At 34.8% G+C, this 22,958-nt stretch overlaps 1 protein-coding gene across 3 annotated transcripts in view; it reads left to right on the top strand.

Moving 5' to 3' along the window:
* Positions 1-13,970, top strand: part of RBM26 (RNA binding motif protein 26) — a 50,478-nt gene extending 36,508 nt beyond the window's left edge. For all 3 annotated transcript variants that reach the window (XM_012569772.5, XM_012569773.5, XM_002199620.6), the window contains 5 exons: positions 2,414-2,518; positions 5,007-5,216; positions 6,938-7,024; positions 9,841-9,954; positions 13,296-13,970. In XM_012569772.5, coding sequence (XP_012425226.1) covers positions 2,414-2,518; positions 5,007-5,216; positions 6,938-7,024; positions 9,841-9,954; positions 13,296-13,385 — 606 coding nt within the window. In that variant the 3' untranslated portion in view covers positions 13,386-13,970. The remainder of the gene's footprint in view (positions 1-2,413; positions 2,519-5,006; positions 5,217-6,937; positions 7,025-9,840; positions 9,955-13,295) is intronic.
* The last annotated feature ends 8,988 nt before the right edge of the window (positions 13,971-22,958 follow it).

Genomic DNA, 22,958 nt, shown 5'->3' on the forward strand with positions numbered 1-22,958 from the left:
TTCTGGAATTTGGGAGGATGCAATTCTTCTTCAAAGGCTAGAAATCATCCTGCCTTTCCAGCAATTACCCAGACCCATGGTATTCAAACAGGTTTTTTCCAGGTGTTTGGAGAAGGCCTCATCTACTTTTACATGACTAGATAGTGTGTAGTACACACACACTGCAGTATCACCTGCACGGGACTGCCATTGGTCCCGACTCAAAACTTTCAGCTGGCTCATAATCTGTCCCCAGGCAGAACTCTGTGTGTTCATACTGTACTCTGTAAGGCAGAACAGCTCCTACTCCTTCCCATCCTGGCTCATCCTTCCTTAAGAGACTGTCTGTCCACTGTACCACTCCACTGTCAGTTTCTCTATGATGTTTCTATAGGCCCAGGGAGATTGTAGGCCTGTAACTGCACACAGACATCCAGTGTCTTCTCTTTGTTTCACAAGTTTAGTGTATGAATGTATAGGCTCTTTAGAGAGGCACTGATTTCCCAGAAAACGAAGGAGAGCTTGTCCCTGTGATGCTGTTGTGTAGGACCCCCTCATTTGTATGATTGTTAAGTTTATGTTTGAAATGGTTCTTCAACCTAGTTTTGTTTATCTGCAGATCTGCCCCCATCACCCTTTGCTTGGTAACCTGGTCCACCACTTCCTTGTGTGGTAGTTGTTTTTAGTAAGAAAAAGTGAGGCAATATGCTAATGTTGAAGTTTTAATGAAGTTTTTGAGCTGCTTTTCCATTTCCTTTGTAATATGGAAAATTAAGAAACATTTCAAGTAAATCCACTTCATAGTGGACAAAGTATCCATTATCTGTGTGCAGTTTTGTTAACATTTGAAATAGCAAAAACAATCAGTCCCATCTGACTTTCATAGAAGTAAGGATTTTACAGAGCCTTTGGTTAAAATTTACAACTTTGAAAATTTTCTGAAAGGCTATGATCTTGGCTCTCTTGTATTTTTTAAGTGTTTAAGATCTGGACAGCTCTGAGGAAGACGGTGAAGATCTGGAAGATAAGGCTTACATGACTGTGCCATTATCTTCACCTATTTTTGCTTCTTCCAGTTCATTCAGATTACAAAAAGCTCTTCCCCCTTAAGTGAAAAACCTTTGCTGCCTCTTGGTGTGTCCTGGAAGAGGTATTTTCTTCTTCAGACTTGGCACAGCTCTGTAACAGAGAAGTCTTCGTTAAGACCACTAACAATAAACCTCAAAAGTCTTCATTACACCAGTGTCACTGGCTGCTCTGTGAGTGCTAGCTGCCGGTCATCATTAAATTTCAGAAGCGCTTCTTTTGTCATGTCATTGATGTAGTGCAGCACAGTGGGATTTCAGAGGCATTGGTTCCAATTTCAAAAATTTGGAAAGACACTATACAGATAATGGATTTTTTCAACTGGTTGCAGTAGATAATCAGTAAATGGGGACGAATAAACTCAAGGTTGAAGTTGCCAGTTGAGTAATCCAGGTTTGTGTTTTTTTTTCTTTTAAAGATTCCAGGAAAAAAAAAAATCACCATTCTTTATCAGTGGTGATACTTGACTTTCTGCTGTTACAAGCACGAAACCTTAATCTTATTACATCCAGCCTTTGCAAACATTTCATGCTGTTGTTTTGAATCAACACGTGTAAACGTAAACTGTTTCACAATCCTGTGTAGTTTTTTTTATAGTTAGCCTTCATTTGTGATGTCATTGAAATGTTTCAGTCCTACTTCTTCCATTAGAAAAGCTTCACTTTGGATCAGAACTTCAAATTAAATTTTAATAATTCCATAAATCTTTCCCTGCATCTCAGTAGTTGCAGTAAACATGTCCTAATTGGGATTCAGAGAAACTTTTCTGTATTGTATATATTTTATGGTCCTTCAATAATTTTTTTAAGACTTCAATAATTTTTTTAAGAATCTGTGTCCTGGAAGGTAACTTTGAGTGCATCAGGGACGAGTCTTTTGTTAGCAAAGGTCTTGTTACTTCCTGTTTTTTCACTGCGGTCTGAACAGAACTACCATATTTGTGCTTTTGCATTCCAACTTTGTAATAAACTTAGATGCTTTTTCTGAGTACTGATCATAGATTTTGTATTAATTCATAGCTGTACTGCCTTTTTCATCTTTTTTTAGTTCATCTCACCACCATAACATCTTGAATTTTTATTGTATGTATCTTTAGAAAAAATTCCATTAGCTTTGGCTTTGCTTGGTAGTCTAAAAGGTTTGACATCACTCAGATGTCAGATAAAGCTCAGATGAAAGCTTTATCTTGACATGAAGGCTCCAAAGCTTGCACATTGTTTGTTTTTGGAGGTGGAAGCCCAGTGTAACAAGCAGTATACCTGCAAAGTTACAACTTTTTATTGAACAATTGTTTCCTTGTAGAGAATGTGAACTGTAGAACTAATAATTTGCCATAACAATTTCGTAGATGCAGAAGGAGTTACTAGATACTGAACTGGATTTATACAAGAAGATGCAAGCTGGGGAAGAAGTTACTGAATTAAGACGAAAATACACAGAACTGCAGCTGGAAGTATGTTTGTGTCTTCTTTTGTAGCAATTAACTTTTAATCAATTCTTTTCCTTTATGTTTATTAGCTTGCGTATTGTATAATCAACTATTTTTACCCAGAGTGCAGTATTAAGTTGCGTGTAGATGGAGACATTTAGCAATAATGTTTTAAAAAACCACTTTCTCTACTGCAGTGGAATTGAGAAATAGCATTATCTCTATTTGCAATTGCTAATCTGTTTAAATTCTGTAACTATTTAGATGATACGATATTTTGTAGATTTGTGGGTATTAATGCTTTCTTGAAAATCTGGAGTGGTTTTAAATTGTTGCCTGAATGTCATTTTGTGTTTGACACAGAAAAGTTAAGAAACAATGCCTAATCTTTTGTTCTTAACTGTTAACGTGCTTTTAATGAGATTAATCAACAAGCCTGAGGATGCCAAAAGTGATATTATTACAGTGTTGGTTTCAAGAGTAGAACTTAAGAAAAGCAATTACAGTGTTTGAAGAAGTATTCAATGTGTAAAAACACAATTTTTTATTCCAGGTACTTGATTTGAAAAAAATTGGGATGGCTGTACAAAATTCTTCATATGTGTGTCTAATTTTGAGAAACTATGAATACTGTGGGTGTTATTCTGTGTTGTGTTGCACTGTCTTGTCTATATGATTGTGTAATATCTACTTGAATCACTTTATAATCTTATTTCTTTTTACTGTTAAGCAGGGCTGCTATGTCACTTAAATTGCTCTTGTGTTAATGAAGTTTGGTCATGTCTTACGTATTACTGCATATGAATACAGCGCACATACGTGTGGCCAAGTTGCATTATATCCTTACTTTAAAACTAAACTGTTATGCAGCTTTGGTAATTATGAAGATAGTTTTGCTAATAAATCAAGTCAATTGAATTGAGATGGTACAAAAGCTTATGTTGTTTCTGATGGTGAGTAATACTGTATAGGTGTGCTGAAAGCTTGTTTATAAATTCTGCATCTCAGAAAATAAGTGAATCCAATGAAATGTCAAATAGGAAAAGTAGGTGCACATAAAGTTACATCATAGCTGAGTGCACTAATCCTACTCCATCTCTGTTTGTACTTTGAGTTAGGTAAAAAGAGCTCTTTCAGGATGGTAATATTTAAATGAATTTTCTGAAGCCTTTAGCAGATACCAACAGAAGTAGATGGAGAAAAACAGGGTCATCAGTAATGCACACTTATATCAGGGAGCAGCATGAATTATATCCCTTGTGCAGATTACAAGAGGGATGTGCGGTTTATTTCCCTTGATGTTTGTTTGATTCTTCAGTATTCTTAAAATTTATTTAAAAAACTTTTATTCACGCATTGTGCTTGTGACATTGACTCCCACAATATTTAATGTGTTGTTTCTTTGACTCATAACCTGTTTTTCTGTTCCAGGTGAACCTGACATTACTGAAAGAAAATCCAAATAGTTTACAGCTTGTTTGTTGAGTCAGCATGCCCTGAATTACTCTTTTAAACATTTTAAAATTTTTTAAAAACCCCATACAAAGAACAAAACTGAAAAAAAACCAAAGGTCTCAGGATTATGTTTATAAAAAACTAAAAAGCAAACTAGATACTATGGTAAAATTATCTGAATAATTTGATGAATAAAGCCATAAGAAAATTATCTCCTCATGGGTGGTATCACTGACATGGATTAAAGTAGTGCCATCACTGCTTGAGTTTGTGAACACTGTTAAGATTTATTAAAAGTGTGGTGATTTCATTTAACATTTGATTCCTATGGCAGATCTATTTGGGTTCAAAAAGATGTTTTCTTCTTGCTGTAAACATTGAAATTTCAATGCTTGAAAGTGGTCTTTCAAAGCTTAAAGTAACTTTTTGAAATTAGTTTTTAAATGACTGTCACTGTCATCAGCCTTTTGATTGTTTCTGAAAAGCATATGCTAGTTCTTTAGAGGGGATACACAGGTACTCTGGAAATGGAAATTTTTGAGTACCTAGAGCCAAGTGTTCATTGAATATTTTGTCCTTGGAGGTACCCCTTAGAAGCCTTTGTGTCACATCTCACAATTCTGTGGCCAAAAGCTCTTAAGATGCAATAATTCTGGTCAGAATAAAGGCCTTGCCTAAATTTCAGAGACAGACAGGTAAAGTAAATAAGTAGTTAGACACCATATCAAGAAATTTTGATAATGAAATTTCAGTTAAGCAGCAGCTTTTTTTCCTATGAGGAGTTAATCTTCACAGATAAGGGCTCTTTTGATACCTGGTTCTTGTTTCCTTTTTCTGTCCTATTACTGGTCTGGTAATAATTGACCTCTAGATAATAAGCTTTTGAATGTTACTTAAATGTTCACCTTCTGCTATTTTAAGACCTGCAAACTGCTCTTTCTAGGGCTTTCTTGGGGATGTGTTTTTAGGAAACATCGGAATATGTGTTTGTTTATTCTATCTAAATACTTAGAGTGTGAATTTTAATCTATCAATATGTTATGTGTAAACATCTTAGGCTGCCAAGCGAGGGATTCTCTCTTCAGTTCGCGGCAGAGGGGTTCACGCGAGAGGCCGGGGTGCAGCGCGTAGCAGAGGCAGAGGAATACGGGGCCGGGGGAGAGGCAGAGGAGTTCCTGTGCACGCGGTGGTGGATCATCGGCCCAGGGCGCTGGAGATCTCTGCCTTCACCGAAAGTGACAGAGAAGATCTTCTGCCTCATTTTGCGGTATGTCGCAATTGCACTCTTTGTTTTTTTTCTTTGGATAACAGCCTTCCACTGAATGATTTGTTTTCTCCTGATTCGGTTAATCTGGAAATACTGTGTAGGAATGAATCTTTAGCATGATATGCAGTGGATGCATTAGGAAAAGGTAAAATAGGAAAAATACACTATTGCTTCAGCTAGTTATAGCTGTAATCACATAATATTTACAAAGCTTTTTTTTTCTTACAAAGACAAATGGCTTGTAATATTAATTTGCTCAGGACATATGTAAATTATTTACAGTTTTTTAGGTACAAAACGATAAAATAACTGAAGGGATGGTGAGAACAAAGATTGATTTACTGCCAACTTTTCAGTACCTGAAGTCACTCTGTCTTTGTTGAAGTACCATAACAAGTGCTTAATGAAAATTTTATTCAAATATTTTCAGTGCTTTTGCCTAACTTTCTGAATTTAAGAGTCAGAGTGAAAATTGTGCAATTATATGTTGATCTTGCAAAGCCATCCAAACATTTCTGTGTGATCATATACTTAATATATATAATATATATATTAAATATATATATAAGAATTCAGATATTTTTCTACATTTTTTTTTCTATTTTCAGTCTAAAAAATGATAATTTGACATACATAATTTTTAGCAAATTTTTCTTTGCAAATGTAATAGTGAAAAATCAACATAAATTTATAAAACACACTTATATTCCAAATAAAAAAAAAAAGGGTACAATAAAAGCAAATTTGTTTCTTTTGTGGAATAAATGCTAAGAATATCATGTGAATCTCCATCTGTGCAACTCTCCTCTTTATTTGTTTGGGTTTTTTTCCCCAACATTTAATTGCAGTGGTCCTCTCTGAAGGGAGAAGTCCAGGAGCCAATTAGTCCACTGAATTCTGCTCCAGTCAGTGTACTTAATATTTTCTGTGAGGCAGTCATACAAGAAGGTTAAAAAAAAAAAAAAAAAGGACCCGTCTCTCTTTTTATGGGAAACTTACTATCTTTAACAAGCCAAATATTAATCAAAAAGAAATTCAGTAACATGAACAAATACAATTCCATTCACAGTGTCAGTTGGATAACACTGAGAAAAAAATAAACTATTTAATTTCGCAATTTGTAGGTTTGCTGTTTTAAACTTGCTTCAGATTTCCTTGGAAATACTCTGAGCTGTATTTCTGGTTTTGTGATGTGATACCACAACTCCGTGCACGTCAGCAGTGCAGTCCACTTACACAGATGTGGTTTTTTGTTGGTCTTTGCAGCTTACAGTGATGGCAGCATCAAAGGTAGCAGTACCATTGTGGCCATTACAGGAATAGATAGGTCGTATTATTAAGATGCTGAAGCACAGAACCCAGTTGTTTTCAAACTTTTTCTACAGCTCCTGTAGAAATATTTCTGTGCAAGAGTTTTGTAATAGATCCCTTCTTTCTAATCCGAAGAGAAATACTGAAGCAGAACCACCTATTTCTATCATAGTTTTACCTCATACCTGTAGGAATTTGGAAATCAGAGATGAGAGCACTTTGATGGTTTAAAAATGCAAGTACAAGTAACTGTATTCTTGTCTAGGACAAGTACTCTGGCATTAAGATTGTGATGTATACACTGTTCTAGTTTTCTACTGTTTTTTTGAGGCTGTTTGATTTAGGACTGCATTTTTAGAGGTGGGAGAACTATTTTACTAAACTTTTTGTTGTTGTTTATTTATCAAAAGCAATATGGTGAAATTGAAGATTGCCAGATTGATGACTCTTCTCTCCATGCGGTGATTACTTTTAAAACAAGAGCAGAAGCTGAAGCTGTGAGTATAGTCTTTCTTGAAAATACACTGCAGCATTAAAATACTTTGTTTATGTTACACTTTTGTATTTGATTAAATGTAATATTGTTAACTATTTTAAAACTGTTGCCACAAAACTGTAAATTAAACAAAAATGTCAGAACTGTAGGAAATCCTTAGAAAATTAAGTTTATAGTAAACCAAGGTGCAGGATTTAAGAGGGAAATTAAGGTAAATACTTAGGAATTGATATTTAGATGTCTTGGGTTATCTTAATTTAATTGCCAGGTTTTTTCACCTGAAGACTTGGTACCCTCATAGTGTACCAGGAACTTCACTGACATCCTGCAGTCAACCTATATATTTACTTGAGGATCAGTTTGGTTTACCTTTGTCTGAAAACCTGCGGTAGTGTAAATGGGATTTGATTCTTTTTTTCCACCTTTTTAGCATATTTTTAAAAATTATGGAATTACAGAAGCATAGAGTTGCAGAAGTAACTTTTAGAAACTAAAATCCGGAGTTGACTTACATTATAATTTAGTATCGTTACATATGGATCATTAGAACTTAATACATTTGGCTCAGCAGGACTCCTGCCTTACTTGGTCCATGGTATAGACATATAATATTATGTATTATACCTTATAATATTAAGGTATATTATGTGATCCTGAACAAATTAATGAACATAATTGTTCTACAAATGATTTTTACTTTAAAATCATTGTGTCACTGTTGGGATGGAGTATTCCTGAAAATAGTAGGGACTACGGAAAGAATGGATTAATATTTGCAGTATGGTTGTATGGAGAGATTTCAGTTTGTTTTTATATTTTGCACAAATTTTGTCTTGTGGAGTTTACCTGAACAAAGTTTTCATACCTGGCCAGACTATTCTCTTGTTCATCTTGAGACACCAATGAGGTAATTGACAGAAAAAACTGCTATTTACAGTGCAAATTAACCGCTGGGGACAATAGTTTTGAACACTTAGAATATAATTTATGGTTAGATATTTTGATATCCAGCCAAAGGTGTTTTACAAAAACACAGCATTCTGTTTTATTTGTGAAACTCTTAGCTATAGTAATGATGAGCACTAACTGTATGGAGATAGTATTTTTTCTGTAAAAAAGGAGGTACATGGTGTATACCATGGTACATGGTATACTGACTGATAGGGGAAAACAGTATTGTACAGGTGTATTGAAGGAACACAGTTCAACAGTGAACAAAACTTCTGTTCAAAGATAAAAGCTGCTGTAATTAGTATACTCATAAATGAATTGGAGTTGGGATTTTAGATCGGGTGCTTCCTTGTATTGGGTACTTCCTTTTGCAGTTTCATATTCTTTGATATTGTGGTTTACATAAGAAATACTTTCAAGTGTGGAGAAAGTTCTGCTTCCCTGTAAAGAAATACGGATCCCCTAGAACAATAATCTGTTTTTGTGGACTATCCAAATAAAGTCTTTACTTCTCCCAGATGGAGCATGATTCTCACTGCAAGAGTCAGGATTCATGATCAGTGTTTGAGATGTCCATGTTCTAATGAGCATTAAACCATTTAATTGTCAACTTTGTGTTTGATTAGACTTTGTGTCTAATTTCACCTTCATTTTTAAATGAAGATTTTATGGAAACTGGGTTCAATCAAATCTAGGAAAATTTTTATTTTCTTTAAGATACTCTTACATATTAAGTGTATCACAATATATTTCCATTGGAGTGTCTGTGTTTGCAACCAATGCATTAAGGCTGGCAATTTGAGAAACTGTAGAACGTAATCATTAAAAGCCTCTGCTGAGGCAAATAGTGAAGTAAATGCTGCTAATATTTTACCTTCTTAAATGAAAATAGGCCTAGGCTTTATGATCATATATGTTCTAGCCTAGAAGGAAGAGGAAGATTCCCTGTTGTAAAATATTCCATTTTTATGTAGTAGTAATTTCTTCCAAAGATTACAAGTTATTTCTGGACCTAGATGTCACTTATAAGTACTTTTAAAAATTCTAGTTGTGTGACATTGTGATGAGACCATGAACAAAAAGCTCCTGAGCTGCATTTTAATAAGCATAGAATCTTTTAAATTTATCATAAATTTATATGTACAGATTTAAAATTTATACCTGGGGACTTTAATATCACACAATTCATGTTCAGATGTCATTGAACATGTAATTGTTTCTACATTTCACATTATGCTGTACTTTCAGATTGTACTATAAATCTTTTGTGACCATGACGGTTATTTCGGAATGTTTCTAACACTGATTTATGTTCATTCATGTTACTTTAATTTGAACATACTATTTCTGAAGCAGCCACTTAATGCAGCTGCTACTTAGAAAGACATGAATATCCCATAAGTTAAAAATTTTTACATTTCAATTACAACAGCTTTACAGGAAGTGGAACGTTTTCCAGTAGATTAAATTGTGATCACAAAAGGGCTTTTTTTCAGTTGTTTGGTTGTTGGGTTTTTAAAAATATGTTAAATCATTTGTAGGGGTGTGTCTTACTTCTTCAGTAGGTTATGCATTAACAGTTTTGTGTCTGTCTTGGAAAGGTGAGGAGCCGAGAAAAATAATACTTAAAAACAGAAAGGTGTTGGTTCAGTATGTTACCCACATTGCCAAATGATTTATGGTTTTCCAAGCTTATTTTCTTCTAAACGTATTTTCATCATTTTCCTCAAAGGATGTATGAATTGCATGTACAGTGAATGAAGTTGTTTCGTTTAACCTAGTAACAGTACTTTAGTATGAATGTATTGCAACTTCGACTTTTTTTTGTAAAGTCATGTGTAACTGAGATAGTTAAACTTGTTTTAGGCTGCAATTCATGGATCTCGTTTCAAAGGACAAGAGCTAAAGCTGGCATGGAACAAGCCTGTTGCTAGTATGTCAGCTGTTGAAACAGAAGAAGCTGAACCTGATGAAGAAGAAGTAAGCTTGCTTTTTCTTTATTTTTTACTTTCATTTTTCTTTTTAAAAATGAAATAATACAGTTTCTAAAAAAAAGATTTATCTGTAGATTCATACTTGTATTTTTTTAATCTAACTCATATTTTGATATCAGAAAGTAGATTTCTGTATATTTCTTGGGTTTAGGGTGTTGAAAGTTGAAGTTGCTTTTGCGTGCAGAAATATTTAATTTCTTACATAACAAAAAACTTTAGAGGATTTAGCTAGAAAATGGAAGGCAGAGGTTTGAACTTGCATAAGAGAGATTGATGATTTTGTCCAAAACATGGGTTTGTGCCATCTACTTTTGGCACTAATTTCTTAGAGGATCATATTTCAGACTCTAATTTTCCTTTATAGATATGGTTCAGAGGATACAGGTGAAGGAGTAATTTAGAACATTTTCTGACTTCACTCATATATCAAAAGTACCCTTGCTGGATGTTAATCCTCACCATGGTCCATGAGAGATACTAAAGCCTTGTCCAAATAATCTTAATTGTTTAATGTAGGAATAGTGGGGCAATATGTATTGATGCAATCTCACTCATTACACTCAAAATACCTATGTTTGTGAATTCAGAAAAATAAATGTCACCTGGGGATAAAGTCAGGCAATCTTTTTCCAAATTTATTTACTGTCAGTTAACTGTATCCACATAATTGGCATAGAAAAGTTGACGTGGAAGTGCACTTCGACTTACTCAATGACAATATTTTGTTTTCATTATTTTCCTGCGGCATTTTGGTGGATCTACCACAGAAGCAGCTTTACAAGTTTGCTTTGATACAATCAAATTTGGTTAGTTTTCTTACATTGGTGGTGTTTACTTTCTGTTTTTTTCCTGAAGAAAGCCACTTTGTCTGCTGGCTTCCTATCTCCAAAAATGCCGATTCGTTTTTTGTGTGCCAGTTGAAGATAGGTACCTCTCATATTAGATATTTTTGCATTCCAGTTTACTGAGTGCTACTTTCCTCAAGTACACAAACCTCAAGTGTTGTCAGATGCTCATGAGCTGTGAGCGAACAAGAGACTATATTATGGAATCCAGAGAGCATCTTAGGTATTTTGTCACATCTCCTCAGGGAAGCATTGTCTTGGAAGATCAACAGCAGTGTGTTGATGCAAGGAGTCTGTATTGTTGAGAGGTCTCTTTGAGTAACCACTTCGCTGAGACTTCTTGTGTAGTGAAGGAAGGGCATGCAGGGATAGGCAAACATTTCAGCAGAGTAAAGGAAGGAATGTACAGATTCATTGATAGGTGAACTACAGAGAGATCTATCTTTTAACTGCCTTAGCTAATTACTCCTGTGGAAAATATTTAAGAGTTGAACTTGGATCAAAACCCTTAGCTGTTCATTGGTTTTGCCTGCTTGCCACTTACTTAATTTGTTTTATAGCAGCAGTTGTAAGCACATGAAAAATGTTTTCTTCATTATTCCTTATCTATAATGCCATGCTAGTTCAGCTGAATACTATGCTGGAGAAGGTAGCAGGCTTAAGACTTGAATGAAAGTGAGTACTTTGTCTCAAAAAAAAAGAAAAAAAAAAGCGCTATATTGTTCAGCTGAGATTCTTAATAACAAAACAGGGTTCCCAGTCCATTATGTAAATAAGAGGAAAGTCTTTTGGACTTGAGCACTGTAGAAAATCCCTGGTGAGTAGGCAGCTAATTATAAAAGCATCTGATCTTCCTAGATGCCTTATGTTCTACACCTGGGTGCCTAACAAAAGAGCTGACTCTACTGAGTCAGCAACTGATCCCTAAGAAGAGTATAAAATGTGTAAGTAGAAATAAGCTTTTAATCATCAGGGATTTGCAGTTGAGGGACTTCTTGAGTCAGAGATGTGGTGTCTTTGTAGTTGAAAGGCCTTGAGATGTGTTTATTGTATTAATTTATCTGGTTTCTTTGGATTCTGAATAACATCTGTAATGTCTTGTAACAAGGAATGCTACTGTTCAACTATGTCTACTCTGAATAAGTATTGTTCTGTTGGATCTGCCACCTACGTGTTCTCTCCACTTTCTTTAAGATACTTAATATACAGGGACATTGTCATAGTTCCCCTCAGTTTTTTTCTCTCCCTATAGTTGTGCCCCTGTATGGAAGCCTGTCTTTTTGATCATATCTGCTACCACTCAGTCTTGTGCTCTGTAGAGTTCTGCACTGTGCACTGCCCAGGACTCCTCCTCTTTGACTGTTGCACTGTTGTATTTTAGGTCACTGAACATCAGGGAATACCAGGAATGAATCTTAAGTCCTCAGAAAGCTTCTGTGTTTTAGTCAGGGTCAGACTATGCATGCATACGTTGATAGACAGGTCAGTTGTCAGCAGAGCTCCTTTTGAACTCTGCTTCCTATATGCAAGAGTAATGAAGATAGTTTCTCCCTCTTATAAAAGAGTCTACTGGAAAGAGAGAAGGCTTAGTTCTAGGCTTTGTTCAGCCTAGAGCCCCTTCTCCCTTAGAAGACTTCATATTTTGCAAATCAATCTTCACACCTCTTGCTGAATTTGGAAATAGAGTAGTAAAAAACCTACAATTCCTTTGACACAAAGAATAAGCAAGAAAGAACAAAGCTGCTATCTAACAGCTGGGCAGTTTTGCTAAGGAACGACATCCTTATGTTTTAGTCCTTTCTTTAGATATGACAGAGTTTGCTGTGTTAGGTGTGATCATAAAAAAATTTCCAAGATAGGATAGTTTATATACATCTTTGTGTCTATATACAGATAGAAATTAAAGCAACTTATATTCAAAGGCTTTGAAGTCTGTCAAGTTTCTATGTTGTTATGGAACAGAATTGAAAATATACTAATACAGTTTGTCTGAATTTCTCTAAATACCTGTCTCCCTACCTCGTTTAAATTTTTATATTGATTTAAATCCTGATTAAGCTGTCAAAATCAAAAATTCCTAGATTTAGCCTTTTTGATACTGTGGAACATATGGATTAAGCTCTTGGATGAAAACAGACATAGATACTGTGAATGTGCAAAAAACCATTAGTTTTCAGTATAGCATGTTAAGTTTCATGGGAACATAGCAGCTTGGACATGAATGATATGCTGTAGAATCAGAAGAGCGGTGCATGTGTCATGGTAATCTTGAAGTCTCTTAAAAAAAAGTTTCATTTGCCATTTAGTAATATATGTATATAGGAAATACACATCCCCAGTGTACTTTCTTGAAAGCATTAATATTTACCTCTTCACGACCAAATTTTCTTCTTTATTAAAGTTCAAGTGCTAGAAATTTGTTTTTTGCCTTTTGATTTTTAACATTATTTGATTTAACAGTTACCACATTTTTCTCTTGAAGTTTCAGGAAGAATCTTTGGTGGATGACTCACTGCTTCAAGATGATGATGAAGAGGAAGAAGAGAATGAATCTCGTTCATGGAGAAGATGATTCAATTGATCAACAACAATGTTAGAACTGCACCTGTGTTGCATTAGTATTACCTAATGTACTTCTGCATCTTTGTATTAAAAGGGGTTTTGTGATGAAATTGGATTCTGATATAGATTAAAAAGCAGCTGGTGGGTTATACATTTTGAGAGATTGATGTTTGAGTTACATTTCAAATGATTGCTAAAGACATCATACTAGGAACATATGCAATGTTTTTATTACATAGTTCTACAGAAAGTTACAGAATTCTTTGGGTTCTTTGTAATTTACTGAATTGGTCAAACACAAATGACCAAAAGTTGTTATAACATAGATAATTTTTGTTCTATTCCAGATACGGAATGAAAATTTGCATTTAAAATATTTGTGAATGTTTTCAGAAATGAATAGATAACAGTACTAAACTGAAGTCTCTAAAGTTATGTATTCATAATATTGCATAGTAGTATGCTTAGGCTTTACTATGTACTAGCCTTTTGTTGGATTTGTGTACGTATTTTACCTATGGGTTTTAATGATAAAGTGTATGATTGCTTTGCATATAAGTCCTTATGACTTTAAGATGTTAAAAAAATAAAGAAATGGAATGGTCTTAAAAAAAAAAAAAAGAAAAGAAAAAAAAAGCAATAACCAAAAAAGCTAAGGCAATGGTCCTTCATGATAAAAAAAAAAAAAAAAAAAAAAAAAGAAAAAAAAAGAGAAAAGACCATTCCAGATGGCAACCCCCACCCCCATGTTCACAAAAAGAGCTTGAATCACTATCACTTACACTAAAATAATACTGAACATAAAAAACCAATCTCAATCGTGTTTTATCTACATTAACACATGTTGTACTCTTCATAAAAACTTTTGGATGTTCTGAATTTAAAGTGATGCAAGTCAAATCCTAGATAGAATAATACTCTAAACAATAAGGAATTTTTTAATGTATCTTGCACTGTGTCAACTCTAGAAGAAAGTTTGGTGCCACAAAAATAACATACTGAAATAATATACTGAAATATAATTTAGAAAAATATGAAATATAAATTAGAAAAATATGTGAGGAGAATCTGTATACTTAGTAGGTAATAGTCGAAAAATTTGAGTACACAAGTAATGCATTTTTTTATATTCCTGTGGTTTTATGATTATATTTTTTCATTTAAAAAGTAACACCTGGAAAAATCCTGTGTTCACACTATAACACGTACTTGCCATTCAAAAATATATGAAATGTTAGTGTACTCTGTAGAAAATCTTCATTGTCTCTTTCTAGCTGGTCCTTCTGGTATATGACGTCTAAAGTTGCTTCTTAGGAAGGGGAACTGCCTACTCTTTTGCAGTAAAGTCTCAGAAAGACTTGTTTTTATTTCTACTTAGTGGCAAAATGCTGGACTGGTTTCAAAAGGAAACCCATTTGTTAAGTATTAAATTCTTGATTTTTGTTTTTGTTCTGAAGGGAGTGGGTGGGGTGTTGTTTTAATATTTCCCCCTCATTAATTCATTCATGAGTGCATCATAAAACCACTGTCTTACTTATCAAATAGATGGATAGGAGCCTGTACCACCATTCACTTAAGTGTTGGACTCAGTGATCCTTGTGGGTCCCTTCTGACTTGGAATATTCTGTGATTTTGTGATAGTACTTCAGTTAATAGGGGTGTTTTCTTTAGTCCATGGTTTTGTCTTTTGCTGGAAAGATGGGGACAACTGGTATAAGTCATGTCCCTGTGGTTTTTTTTTTTTTGTTTGTTTGGTTTTTTTAATTCCAATGTGGGAATGGAGGAAAGTAGAAGTAGTAGCATTCTAGAGAGAAGAGCTCCTGCTGTAGAATTTTTGTTTGTGCTTTTCACTTATTTGAAGGGATTTCAAGAACTGGATCCTGGGGTTTTTTTGTAAAGCTTTTGATTTGGTTAAGTTTTTACCTCTGTCCTGATGAGTATGCGTATCTTGATGCAAAAAACATGCACTTAAATTTTTGTACAGTCCTAGTTTCACATTGAAATGTCACAATTGACTGCCATGCTTGTTACACTAAGTTCTAAATTTTGCCGTTAAGAAATTGTATTTGGGAAATTGATTTCCTTTTACACTGAATTTCAGGCAAAATAAAATATTTTAAGAACCTTTTTTATCCAGTGCTCTGAATGAGCTGTTCTAATTCACTGAATTAAGTACAAGCTTTCCTACTTTTTAAATTAATTTAGTACATTTGAAAGGTGCCAAATTGATGTGGAGATATTTGTGTGTTGTCTTACAGAACAGGTACAGCACAGGAAAACACTGTCCATGCTCCATAAATTGCATGACATGCTTTGCTGCTCAAAACGGCCTTTTCATTGCAGTCACTCAACACAAGCTAACGGCAACTATAAGCGTATTTTTTACATGGATGCTTCTTACAAATCATCTGAAATTGCTGTATCATATAATTTGAAAACTTGGGTTCCAAGTTTGCCTGCTTGTTTTGAATTCAGCCTGATAATGCATCCGTCCAAGATTCATTTGATTGAAAATTTGCATCCTGCAAAGGAGGCAACCTTTTAAAATTCTTTTTTATCACCTTCCTTCTGCAAACTTCCTACTGGTGTGTATTTTATTCCCTGCTATTACCTTGTGATATTCTGAATGGTTGAAAAACACCTGCATCAGAATGGCTTGGTTTATTCTCACTTTAAAACCAACCCCAGTCAAAACCAATCTCTGGTTGTATGTCATTCAACATAAGAAAACAGTGTCCCAGTCTGAATGGATTCAATACCGATTTCTGTCATTATCAAATTATTTTCTTCATATGATTTCTTGTTGACTTGCTCTGTCTTCCTTGTCTAGCTCTGCTCTCCATCTTTTTGCTACTACCTTAGCCAATGCTTGTCCCTGCAATTCAGTCAGATCCTTATTAACATAGCTTACAGTGAAATATTTTGTCATCTGGAGCAGCATTCTTGTTTCAGTCAACAAACCAAACATCCTGCTGGGTTGGTTTTCCTCCAGACAGCTTTTCAAAATTTCCGTGGAATAAAAGGTAACATTTAAGAAGCTATTTTATTTTCCACTTGGATGCTAAAGGACGTGAGGAAGATGTTAGCTGACATGCTGTTCAATGGCAATACTGTTTAAAACTACATTTGGTTGGACTACCAAACATTTGAAGTAAAGAGAATCAGTAATTCAGATTATATTACAAAACAGTAAATTAACCAGAATGTCTCTTTTAAGGCAATGCTTATGGCCAGTACTATTCATATTTTTCCTTCTCTTAAGACCAGTCATACACTACAGTTGTACAAATGCACAAAGTAATATAAAGGGGTAGAGACTTTCAGTGAAACACCTCATTTTCTCTAATTCAGCTTTAGTTTTTTTATGTTGCAACTAATGAAGATATAGTCAGATTTAATCCTACATTACTTATCTTTTATTACAACTAGGACAGTAAATTACAATGAAAAAAAATAAATTTAGAGCAACTGGAGCAAATAATAGAAATTTGAGGGGCTTCTGGGAAAGCAAGTGAAATTTGAAAAAATATTATTCATCATACTGTCCTGAGTGGAGCTGTATCTTACTGTATGGGTGTTACAGCACTTAGTTACTTTAAAATTAATCTGTTAAGTCAGACAAAGTAAAAGTTCTTGATCAAGATAAAAGAAGAAAGCTTCATCTTTCTCAAATGAGCCAATATAGCTCACCTGTAAAGAGGTCAATGTAGACCTTTATAAATGAACTATTATGTTTGTTACACAGGTACCTAAATACTGCAGTGTTGCAAAATAATTTTTTAATTTAAATATGCCTCTGCATGTTTTAATCTGAACCATATTTTAACTTGGAGGATATAAAAAATACAGCAAAAATAGACTACAGTGATTCCAGTCTTGATTTGAATTCTCTTGAAATTTCATGGGAGCTCTGATGAGAAGGATTTCAAGAACATACCACCTATACCACTCATACCATCTAATTTTCCTAATAGATAGTTATTTTTTAAATCCTTCTATATGTGTTAATGCTAAAATGTATCTGAATGATTGTACTTTGTTGTTGGTTTGAGTGAAGATTAACATTTTTTTCTTCTTCTTGCAGTAAGCTTGTAATCCTGTGACCAGTTGATGTCTTTGAAACTCACCTCATCTGACCCTCTGGTATAGTGTAGTAATTTTGATATTATAGATTTAATTCTTGAATTCCAGTATTCTTCCTGATTTGTTAGCAGAACAGATAATTTAGTTTCTCACCTCTCTTTGCCAAAGACTGGAATACTCTATTTAGCAAATCTGTCTGGTCTAGTTGATGAACTGGATTTTAATATTTCCTTATTAGCAAATAGAAGAAAAAAGTTTGAGATGTATACTCTTCAAAATTCATTTTTCTGAAAAACATCTACAGTAGACCTGTTTGTTTCGTTTTGACCTCATGGATGCAGAGAGGATTGAATAGCCTTTTTACTCTTTTACACTATTTTATTTTTCTCTATTGCAGATGCACATAAATTTTTTTGTAGTAACGTGATGGTTAAAATTTTTCTTTAAAAAATCAAATCTTCTAATATCATCTAGTGTGTACTCTTTATCTGCAAAGACAAGGGAAAAAAGTAATTATGTTAGAGTTCCTCCTGACAAGCTGAGAAGATTATTGGAAATCAGAAATGTTGTTTACAGGCCCCAAAACTTCAACAGTGCAGATGTTCTTTTCCTAGTTGCCGAAGAATGGCTTCTATTTCTTAAACGTAGTGTGCATTTAAATACAAAAGGAAAAGAAATACTAACTTCTCAAAAATGTTTATGTGATAATCTGCAGCCAGACAGGATATGTCCCAGCTCTAAGGCGTATAAACTCTTCTCTAACCAATAATTTGCTCTCTAGGGAAATGTCAAGTTTCTTAGCTTTTAAAGATTATAATTTATTCTTTGTCTTGCACAAAATTTTGTGCAATAAAGATACTTGAGCCAAAGAGAAAAGATTTCACAGAAATGTGTGTTGATCTATGCATGTAAGAATCTATGTCCTTTTGCTAAAGTCAGGTACATGTTGCTAGTGCATGTATAGTGTGGCTGAGATCTCCTGAAGCACAAAAATGCCTTTAGGGTAAAGCCTCTCATTTTTATAGAGCTTTCCAGTTCTGCAGAGCTCTGCTGCATAAGAGAAGTGTCCTTTCCATTAAAGTACCTTGTTTTAACACGAAGAAATGGTCTTCCTCTCATTTGCAAACTGTCCTTTCTCTGCCTAAAAACAAAACAAAACAAAAAATAAAACAAAGAAAAACACCACAAAACCAAAGAAACCAAAAACCACTTCTGATTTCATGTGTGGGCTTTTTGGGAGGTTTTTTGGGTTTGTTTTCTCGAGAAAAAGCCTTGTATTTTCTCTTTTGTCTACTAGAGGGCACTATGGCTACACAAGTGAAACAAAAGCTGCGACGTGCTCCCATTTTAATGCTTCAGTGATATTTTTCCTGTTTCAGTTCTCATACTAATATTTGCATTTCTTGCAAAAACCTGTATACATCCTTACTATGTCAGCAGAAATCCTGTGTGTGTGAACTGAAACAAAGTATCTCTCTGGATTTAGGTACCAGTGACAAAACATGACTCCAGGTGTTTAAATCTGAATAAAACAGAAGAATGTTTCTGTGTTGCAAGAGGCATGTATCTGTTGCCTTTTCTGCTCTGGGAGTTGAATTAGGTTTGATAGACTACACTTGAACTTATAGAAAATTTTGGGTATCTTCATCCTGTTTGTCAAAGCTTTTCGTAAGAACTAATCTTTTAAATATGTTCGTGGTCTGGATTAGGAAAAGCTAAAACGTATTGCTTGAAGGTGGAGGTGGACAGAAATGGCACACAACATTGGATTTTCATACAAACTACAAAAGAAATCACCAGCCTAACATAGTTTGAATAAATTCCACCACTGTAGCCAGTTATATTTGCTTTATGGCAGACTCGTCTTAAGTACATCAAATAATTACTACTGTAGCTTATCTAACTGGTGCACTGTAATTACACAAAACAATTTTTCAGCTATGATGTAGAAATATTTGCTTATCCTTGTACATCCCTTCACTGTCTCTTACTGTCTTGCCTGGGTGGACCAGGAAGCTGCTGGTAGCCCATGCATTGGAACACTGAGTGCGCAGTGGACCACTTGGAACTCTGAGAGTGCAATGCCCGTGCACACAAATCATATATAGGCCAACATCATGCAGGACATGTATGTAATTCATTCTGTGTTGTTTTCTATTCCCTTTCAGTCATTAGTGCAGTGTTAAAAAGTGCTGAGGCACTACAGATTCTTTTTATACTCCTCCTAACTCACAAAATCAGCTATGTGGAGATTATTATATGCTCTCCTTTTTTTTTTTGAAGGAGGCCGCTGTATCAGCACCTGTGAATAAACATCGCAAAATGCTGCAAGACTTCCAAGGAGTCAGTGTCTTTGAATTCACCTAAAGAAGGAAACTTTACTTCCTGGAAGTGATTGTAAGAAGAGGAATTCTGCTTGTAAAAATGACTTGGTTTTATTTATCATGATTATTTCTTTGCATTCTGATCTGATAGATTATTAACATTTATCCACTGCTGCTCTCAGAGAGGTATTAGGTAATGTTTAAAATTATACATCCCCTGTGTGGTCTTTCTACTCATTAAATAGGAAATCAAAGAGTATTTTTAATACAGTTTTTAATTATATTTTTCTATCTACTTTCTCTGTGGTAGTGTTTGGATACTATTTATTTATTTGCATAGTTCTACAATCTTCAACTTTTTAATTGGTGCAGTTTTCAAAACTCGCCTATTGATTGTACCATCCTTCACATATTAGGCAAAAAAAACGTTGTGTAAGGTTAAGTAGAATTAGAATTTTTATCAAGAACACAGAAATACCCAGTAAGCAGCCAGTGAGCAGGTGTGGAAAACTTCCCTGCGACATAGAATTTTGTACAGATGTTCAGAAAGGTGGACTTTCTATACCCAAGTAATTTAAGTCTTGACCATCTTTCAAACAAGTTCTTACACTGAAGGCAAATGTTACCTGCTCATACTTGAAAACTTGGCTTCCATGCATTGCTCTAGTAATGAATTGGATCTGGATATGGAATCATAACTGCTTATGTACTTGAACACATTTTGAATGGGTTAATCTTTCTATAGAGAGATTAAGAATCTGATTTTGCAGCTACATCCAAAACTGTATATTCAGTATCTGTGGGGTCATCTGCCTCTTTTTAAAATACTAAGTCAATAATTGGTGAATATTTGTTTCCAATATTCAGAAATTTGGACTCTGGTGGTCCTACAAGTTACTTCTGTTGGATTTTTTCTTTGTTTTGTTTTGGGGTTTTTTTTGTTGGTTTCATTGGGGTTTTTGTTTGTTATTTTTTTGTTGTTGTTGTTTGATTTGGTTTGGGGGGGAATTTTTTTTTTTTTGTGGGGAGGTGTTTGTGGGAGTTTTTTTAGTTTTTTTTTTTTCCCAGTGGTAAAATTTCCTCAGTTACTTTGCAAAACTACCATTTCTTGTTTGGGATTTGGAATTCTTTGTTACCAGAAGCAACATTCTTTGTATTGTGTATTTAGATGTATTAATGTAATGTAGCCAAATTTATCTTTGAGAGTATTCTGTTACTGAAAAATATGAGATTAAAGAGCAAAAAGCAATAGCTGTAAGTCTTTATGGTGGAATAAGCAAAGTGCTGGTCAGCAGACTTACTGCCTGACCTGAATTACAAAATAGGTTTTCTATTAGAAATATTGTATGGATGTTGGCAGTACAACAGAATGATATAGAACACTTTTTGCTGTCAATATATAATAAACAATTAAGGAATGTAACTCATAGTAGACTTTGTTAAGTTTCAGTAGATTAGTTCTCTCTGTTTCTGCAGTTTTGTCTTGGTGAATTTCCACAATATTATTTGCATGTCTTCACTAAATTTGTGTTCTAATAACGAGAATATCAAAATATATTTATTTCTTCAGTTTCTGTGTTGAACAGTCTCCAAACATCCTTTCAAATGAATTTAAGGTAAGTACTATTTCTCTTCCATCCTTCTTTTCTGTAATCCTTTACTAAAAATACTGAGGTCTTTGCTCCTTACTGGCTCTTCTCTGCAAATCTACCATGTATTGGGTTTTTTGAAGATAGCTTACCAGGAGAACACAGAATAAATAGAGAGTAAGTTACAGAAATTTGAATCTGAACTAACTAAAATATTTACCAGGAGAATTCAGTGCACTACCATTTTTAAGATGCTACAATATCTGTAGATAAGCTTTTGTTAAACTTTTAAAGTCATTTGAGTAGGTAATTGCTAGTGTTAGTACTCTGAGTCAAGATTGATGGCACCTTGATTGGCTGTAGCAGTTACTAAAGTTCACATTTTATGACTTCTTAAAAATATTAATTTAGAAGCTTATGAATAACACTCTGGAGTCACCCTGAATTAACAAATACTGCGCTACTTTTTAGCATTTGAATCTTTCTGTGAAAGAATTTCTGCCCACTGTTGAACTTTATAGTGTTTTTCAAGAATTCATTTTCTAGATAAAGCAGTATTAATGCTTTGATGGCCAGGACTAAGTTGTGAAAAATGTTCTCATAAATAGTCTTGTTATGTGCCTGGATCAGAGAGGACTGTGGCTGGTGACTCCTGCCCATCCCATGTGCTTGACGCAGCAGGTATTTGAGTGATAATGTAGTAATTGAGGAACTGGGCTATGCTTTAAAAATGGATAGTACAAATGAACTACCTTCCTAATCTACCAGATGACTGAAAAGATGTTACTGGTGGGGAATGTTGGAACAGGAGTGAGTAGGTGGTATCAGTAGAGCTCTTCATCCTATGATTCTGTTTCAAGCCATGCAACATTGACTGAAAAAACCCACACCACTGTGCTCTTCTTGCTTACATGTGTTAGGCTTCAACTCTTGGTTTGTCTCCTCTCTTCCCCTGATTTACAGGAGCCCAGGACAAAATATTTAATGAAACCTTTAGTGAGAAGAATGTGGAAGCTGAAGTGCTTCCACAGAAGATCAGAAGAGCAGTTGAGAACAGAAGCCTTGAACTTTGCACAGGACTCAGGACAAGCACAGAACATGTTGTGCTTCAGCTGTGACCCACTAAATTGAAAGCCGCATGGCCCTGCATTTGAACTGACTCTCTGGACCCATTTGTGTTCTTAATAGCTTTACAAAGAGGAACTTTGCTGTAGGAGCTCGGACTTGTTTTGGCATATCCTTCAGTGGTTCTGTTGGGGGGAAGGCAGACTCGGATCAGTCAACCATCACCTCCAAAAGAGGTGTGAGAAACCTTGATTTTTGTCTGACTTTTAGGACCTTCGTTTAGCTTATTGTATGGTAGCTTTGTGGCAAAGGCTGTGTGACTCATATATTAGTGCAGTGCTAATGCAACAGCAGCAGGGTTTCCTCCTCTGCTTACCATTGTGCAGCAGAGCCATTGTGTTTGCACTTGCTTATGCTTGCACTTGCACTTCCTAGGGCTCAGCTTTGCCAGCTGGGTGAAGCAGCCCTGAGGCTAGGTTGGAGCAGGTTGGAGCAGGATCTATTTTCTCTAATGGATCTCTG

This window comes from Taeniopygia guttata, chromosome 1, assembly GCF_048771995.1.
Source record: "Taeniopygia guttata chromosome 1, bTaeGut7.mat, whole genome shotgun sequence".
In the NCBI taxonomy this organism is placed as follows: domain Eukaryota; kingdom Metazoa; phylum Chordata; class Aves; order Passeriformes; family Estrildidae; genus Taeniopygia; species Taeniopygia guttata.